This window comes from Pinus tabuliformis, chromosome 6 (assembly GCF_031772625.1).
Source record: "Pinus tabuliformis cultivar Carrire ecotype Pingquan chromosome 6, CPIR1, whole genome shotgun sequence".
Taxonomy (NCBI): Eukaryota; Viridiplantae; Streptophyta; class Pinopsida; order Pinales; family Pinaceae; genus Pinus; species Pinus tabuliformis.
This window is the reverse complement of record NC_142292.1, coordinates 1,318,547,928-1,318,555,593: the sequence shown is the minus strand read 5'-3', so window position 1 is coordinate 1,318,555,593 and position 7,666 is coordinate 1,318,547,928. Positions and strand designations below refer to the sequence as shown.

At 30.7% G+C, this 7,666-nt stretch overlaps 1 protein-coding gene across 1 annotated transcript; it reads left to right on the top strand.

Moving 5' to 3' along the window:
• The first annotated feature begins 727 nt into the window (after positions 1-727).
• LOC149263459 (putative glucan endo-1,3-beta-glucosidase A6) lies at positions 728-2,715 on the top strand. Its single transcript, XM_089388499.1, has 3 exons — positions 728-812; positions 1,966-2,467; positions 2,550-2,715. The coding sequence occupies exons 1-3, from the start codon at positions 728-730 to the stop codon at positions 2,713-2,715; spliced, it is 753 nt and encodes a 250-aa protein (XP_089244625.1).
• The last annotated feature ends 4,951 nt before the right edge of the window (positions 2,716-7,666 follow it).

Here is a 7,666-nt window from a genome sequence, read left to right as displayed (position 1 = left end):
ATAAAATCTAACTAATTATTGAATAATAACTTAATCCCACCCGTAAATATGATCTAAAATTCTTCATCTCTCCATCATTCACAATATTCAAAATAATATAATTTAATTAACAAACAACTTATAGTAATCTGAACCCAATCTAATATTCACTTTATTCTTCTCTATTATAAATCTTAATTTGAAACTCCTCTCTTCAATATATTTATAATGTGGTTAAGTTTTCGATTCACATGCACCGCAACAATCTTTTGTAAGTCATGACATCGTATTGACCTTTACAAATTCCCAAGGTAACTTACGATTCATTGTGCCAATTTAGTCTATTTAACTTTTAGATATTATTCTTTAAATATTCCTATCACATGTGAGTAACCTCTTTATTTCTCTTTAGCGAGAGTGACCTCTCTATGTGTCAAAAGTAAATTAAAATCAAAGATGCAATACTTTGCACAAACCCACCCAAACATGTTGATGCATCAAATGGTTCCACACTAAAAATCTATTTGATTGCTCCCCACCCCGGCCCCCGCCCAAACGGGAATGCAGACCCGTGATTATGGGAATTTATCGTTTGGTGGGTCATTGCTACGTTTTTTTTATTTAAACGATGGATGTACTCACGTCTCCATATTATCATACGTCAAAGGCATTCATATGTAACATAAATTCTGCGTTGGGTACTTTAAATTAAGAAATTCTGCGTTGGGTACTGCAAATTATTCATGTAATGGGAAGTACTGATACAATGCCAACTCCAAAACCGAAGATTTTCTGGCTTCTGTTGGTCATTCTTGGAGTCACAATTCATGCCTGTAAGTAGTGATTCATGTATATTTTCTTTTAATATCACTTGGGTTTCGCTTATTTTCATAAGTTGCGTACTGAAGCAGTTTGAAGGGATACAATGATGTTTTTGTTCTTGCTTATGGCCTTCTGACAGCCTAGATTTTGCTAGTTTGGATAAATCCTCTGTCAGGAGAGATTTGGACGAAAATTCCATGGCTTACTTATCTTTTTCTTCTTGGTACTGACATTCTATGGGTTGGTTTTTTTAATGGTACTGATATTGTTTAGAGGAAAGAAATCAATCTTTTTTAGTAAGAGGGTTAGAATGAGATTGTTGGTACCAGACCAACTTACCCTTATAATCATTTCAGAATTCACAAAGCAGGAAACCAATACAGCAATATCAATAAGCATAAAGACATTACAAACATATTTATCAAAGCATTATAGCTAATATATCACTGACTAAAATTTGAATCTAGATGAGAAAGATAATAATTATTCAGCCAAACAACCCTAAATAACGACTATAAATAATATATTAGTACTAACATGTATATGCTTCTGCTTCCCTTATCTTTTCCTGTTGGTATTAGCATATATTTGCCTATGGGGTTTCCCTTATTTCAACCCATAATTTATACAAGTAAATCTCAATGGTTTTCCAATGTTTTGTCTCTGAATGTCCCTGCTGCGTTGATCAGGTTTCCCTTGAAGAAATCCTGCTCTAGGTACGTCTACCTGGTAAAATACCGTAATTTTATAGTGTAAATTGTCCGGCACCCTTTGGATCTCGTTCTTGAAAGGCAATAGGGATTATCCCCACCAGTTGCTCTTGAGTTGTGCCAGTGTGTTTTAAGATACCGTTGGAAAAATCAAGTGTGTTTTAAGATACCATTGGAAAAATGAAATAATGTGTTTATTTAATTTGAAAAAAAAAAAAAAAAATTCTACATTTTTCTTCTGATATTCATTGTGCTTCCCTTTTCTGAAAATTTGATGGATTGAGCTCACACTTGCCCCCATAGTATTTCGATTGTTTTCAACCATTCCAATCAAAATTCCAGGCCTTGTTATGCCTTATACTAGCATTCCTATGTATTTGATTATATACAGATCCTGCATGATTTTCACTAGTTTTTCAATGTTATATCTTTTTCTTTTGTCATTGTTGCACAGATGCAGAGGATTACACCATCGGTGTGCTTATGGGTGACAACCTGCCCTCCGTACAAGAATCTATTGACTTGATCCACAGATTGAAGGTTGGCAGGGTTAAAATCTACAGTACCAATCCAGTAATCCTCAAGGCGCTCTCTAACACCGGTATTAAGGTCTCTGTGATGGTTAGGAATGAAGATATTGCCGGTCTCTCAGCCAGCCAGTCAGTTGCAGACAAATGGGTCAATGATAATATCGTTCCCTTCTATCCTGCAACCGAGATCAATATAATCCTGGTGGGGAATGAAATTTTAACAGACAACTCCAACAAACAGACCTGGTACCAGCTAGTGCCCGCTATGCAGAGCATCTGGCAAGCTCTGGTTAATTATAATCTGGATCATATTAATGTTGGAACCCCTTTGGCTGTGGATATGCTTGGATCTTCAGTTCCCATATCAGCATTTCCTCCATCAGATGGTACTTTTCGGGATGATACAGACACTGTGATGAAACCAATGCTGGAGTTTCTTCCTAGAACGAATTCCTACTTTTTTTTATGGATGTGTATTCTTACTTTCCTTATTTATTTGATCCCGAAGATGTACCTTTGGAATACGCCAATTTCGGAGAACATACAAAAATTACACCGACCCCAATGGCCTTGTGTATACCAATGTGCTGGACCAGCAGCTTGATGCTGTTGTAGCTGCAATGAGCAAATTGGGTTATGACGACATTAAAAACTGGATGGCTCAATGCCGGTGACGTTAGTCAATTGGGTGCCAACATGTCACGCTCTCCTTAAATTGGCCAGGTGCAGCACTGGCTAAGTTACCAACTCTTTCCATAGAACTTTAAAGAAATACACTTTCAACAATTCATAATAACCATGAATTAACATTATTAATGTGCGGAATCCATTAATAATAAGTGTGAAACTAAAAATATTGAAGTGTTTTTGGCTATGCCATAATCTCCATATGAATTTTTTTCCTAAAGTTGCCTATCTGTGTGAAGAAATCACATAAAAATGGTGGGAATTCTTGCTCGATCTTGATTTTTGCATACAAGATCAATGGCTTTCACCTGAATACATAAAGTGGCCCTTGAAATTGGTTTCATGAAGACTGAAAAGTTCAAAGGATTTGAAACAATGCCTTTAGATTGGATGTAGGAAAAACTTTGCTGCAAAAAAATCCTCTTGTTTACCATATTTGCAGTGGATGCAACAAAATGAGGGATTTCCAGCAAATGACATAGTAGTGAAGCAAAAATTCTCTCAAGAACAAGGCCACAACTAAAGGCACTAGGGTTTCCATAAGTTAAGTTTGTTAAATAATTTTTCAATTTCTAAAATATGTTTATTTTATATCAAATTTTTATATTGATTTTTTTTATTAATTTTTAAATAAATTTAATTTTTTCATTAAATTTGTGTTTTTTAAAAAGTATTATTTTCCTTTTTTATTTTTATTTTAAATTGAGTATTTTCCCTTTTTTCCCTAATTATATAATTTTTCTTTTATTATTATTATTTTAAAATTTTAAATAGAGTATTATTTTTTGTGTTTTTTTTTTTAAATTTCATTTTTCATTTTTTTCCTCTTTTACAATCTCTTTCACAACAAAATTAACTTTTGGTCAATATTTTTAAAAGTTAAAGAAAACATGCTATTAATAGTGCATATTTTCAATTGCATGATAGGTCTTAAGATTGTCGTTCCAATGGTGCCATTTGTTAAGACCATGATTTCCCAAAAATTGGAATTTTATTCATATAAAAAAAAGGGTTACTATTACAAGTACCACTTTTTGATTAAGGGTTGACTTTATGGTTTTGGTTGCAACAATTCTATTTTTCAAATTTGATTAAGGGTTGGTTTTACGGTTTGGCTGTTCGTGGCACTTTTTGATTTAAAATTAACAAAGTATTTTTCAACAACGTTACTAAACTCATAGTTGTAACAAATAAATATATTTACATAAAATACAACATCGTAAAATAAAAGAATACTTCCCTACAATAAACAACATCCAAATAAATATATTTCCTTAAGTTACAACATCGTAAAGTAAAAGAGTACTTCCATACAATAAACAACATCCAAAGATCTTTAAAAGTTGGTAAATTTAACTTAATTTTTTTTGCAATACATTTTTCAAAGTTATTTTAATAATTAATATATTTTATTTTTTAATTTATCTGAATAAATAAATTAAAACTTAAGATGGCTTTGTGAGGAGATACCTACGCCTGAGATTTAAAAGAACATTTCCCGAGCTTGTAGTTGGGAAAGTAATTACAATAATAATGTTGATAAAGTTGACAGGCAGAGAGAGAAAGGTAAAAGCAATTATCCTTTGAATTGTACATTTAAAGCATAGGGCTAAGCGTTGACAAATTTTTTTTGGGTACGTTTCAACGACTATAATGTAAAAGCTTAGTGCTAAGCACGGACAACACTACCCTAAATTTAATTTTTATTTTAAACTTTTTATGCGTATAGTAATTTTGTTGGGCTTGTACTTTTAAAGATGGACCAAAGAGGTAAGGAAATTTTAACTTAGGAACTCAAATTAATGTAAACATATATGAATCGAATATTTTTTTTTTAAAGTTCAATTAGCCTTCTGCATGGAGTTCAGCGGTCATTTGCTCTCCTATTCAGAGTTTGGAAAATTATGGATTTAAGTTTATTTGGTAGTTCTGTAGCTAACATTATTATTGTTGATAGTGGTGACTTTGTATAGTTTCAAAAGTGATAAATCTTAGGTTGAGTAATAGATACAAATGTAATACCCCTTAATTAGCTATTCACAAATTATTTGTGAATATTTTAGTGATTAAATCAAAGTGATTATAATTTTTTTTACATGTCAATTGTATTATGGATTAACTTAAAATGTTTTTTTTTTTTTTTTTTTTTCAAATGAGAAAAAAACACGGATATAAATTTTGTAATTAAATTATAAAGTTATCTACATAATATATAGGTTAAGAAAATTAAATTGAAATTTAAAAAAATGTAATCTATTAAAATTTATTTTTATTTTTTCCTTATAAAAATAAGTGGTGTAGATTTTTTTTTTAAATGGTTAATTATATTGATAGGCTGGTTTATTTTGGAATAAAATTTCAAGTTTTTTTATTTAATTATCAACAATAATATATTCTAGAATATTTTTAGTAGTAGTGACATATTAAAAGTTGAGATTTATCTCAAAAGTAGATGTATCATTTTTGTCCTTCTAATTAAGTTGATTAATTAAAAAATGTCATATAAACATGAGTTATGAATTTTTTGGGCATGTTGTACTAGCAAGGGATGGTATTGGCCCATGGTATTGTATCAAAACCTATTTACAAGTTAAGAATTTCCATGATAAAATGAGGGGGATTTCTATGGTTAAGAATCTTGTTACATATTTTCTTATATATATATATATATATATATATATATATATATATATATATATATATGTATGTATGTTTAATTCATACATTAATTTTCTTTATAATAATAATAATAATAATAATACTAATAAAGTTATAATTTAGTTAATGAGGTTGATAGATGTGTCTATTTTGGAATAGAGTTTCCAAAATTTTAATTTAATTATTAATAATTATTAGGTGGATGGTAGGGATTTAACCTCACAAAATATTCTAGAGTATTTTTAATAGTAGTTACAGATAAAAGGTTGAGACTCACCTTAAAAGTGGTTATGCTCTTAAACATATATTTAGAGAATCATAGAGGAAGATTGAGCTACTCAAAAGCAATTTATAACCTACAACTTCAAGATTAAAGGAAATACTCCCTACCATATAGCCTTTTCCCCATTGAAAGCATGGCTATGGTTAGGTATCTATGTATAAGAAGAAGCTATACAACATGGAAGCCAAGAGGTATCCTAAAATTGCTTCCAACTCAAGCCAAAACCACAACCTCCTACTCAAGCAAGGCTAGCATAAGGATGTACAATCTTGGCTAAACTATTGGGGGGAAAAGGAGGAGATCATCTTGAAGAATAAGGATAATATTAAGAATATTATTACTTCCAAATCTAAGGATAATTTGTGAGATGATATGGAGTTAGAGGGGAAAATGAAGCTAAGATATTATAAGGAGGTGATCAACCCCAATCTAGAAAACCAGAATCAACTTTATATCTTGACTAATGCTAAGAAGAAAATGAGCATTGTCAAGATAAGAACGCATTGGTCTATTCCCAAAACACAATGGGGCAAAATTGTGACATTAAAAAAATTGAAGATGAAAAGCGATTTCTCTTGGATTGCATGGCTCTTACTCACATCCATTCTAATTTCCATATTTGCTAGAACATCATCCTTCTTGACTTGCAAAGTCAGCAAAACTATGGTGATCTAAGAACACTCCTCTCTCTTTTTTTTCGATCATAGAAATAATATGTTAAAGAATCTCAATTAATCTCTTACCTTCTTAAAGTCATGTAGACCATATTGGTCTAGTGGACATCATCATCATCATCATCATCTATGAATTATTTTAATAAGCAACTTAGATCCATCTTAACTCTGGATCTATCAAGTGCCGAGAGGGATCAAATCTCTCGAGGTGCAAACCTCTTTTTTGAGTGAAAAACTTCAGGAAAGGTTCGTACCTTGAGAGATTTGATCCCCCTTGGAGCTTGATAGATCCAGAGTTAAGACGGATCTAGGCTGGTTTTAGTCGTGTTCGGCCAAAGAAAATCTAATGAACACATGATTAATTATATCAATAATATGTAAATTCATCTAATATTAATATAATCATTTTAAATATGCTAAATATGTCTCAAATTAATCTGGTCATTTTAATTTTAAATTTTCTTAGTTACCTCAGTTTGTTGAGATGATAAATATTGTTAATAATCTTAATGATGAAAAATGATGAAATAAAAGATTTGAATGTAAAGTGACAATGTAATAGTGTTGAATGATATAGAATGTGAAAAATAAGAATATAGTCAATTATAAATAGTCTTCATTGTGATTAATCTCAAACTATTTTCTTCTACTATTCTAATTGTCACCCTTGTTATTTTTGTCATATTTTTATTTTGATTGTCATCTTTTCATATCAATTATATGAAAAGGACACGTTAAATCACAAACCATTAAATATTTAGCTCGAGCTATTGTAATAAACATCATACCTTGTCTTTCTTTCTCTCGAATATTAATAGGTTGAATTGCGATAACAAAAAAATCAATGTACATTGTCAATAATTTTTTGTGCTTACACTGAAATCAATGCACATAGTGCAAGCAATCAAATAGGATTAGGAATCACGATCTACACAAAAATCAATGCATCTAGTGCAAGAAATCAAATAGCATTAGAAATCATCGTCTACCCTGAAATCAATGTCTCTAGTGCAAGCAAGCAATCAAATAGGATTATAAATCACCATCTACATTGAAATCAATGCATTTAGTGCAATCAATCAAATAGGATTAATAATAATCTACAATTAAATCAATGCATCGAGTGCAAGAAATCAAATATTATTAGAAATCAACATCTACATTGAAATAAATGCATCTATTGCAAGCAATCAAATAGGATTAGAAATCACCATCTACACTAAAATCAATGTTGCATTTAGTGCAAGCAATTAAATAGGATTAGGACTCATCTACATTGAAATCAATGCATCTAGTGCAAGCAATCAAATATCATTAGAAATC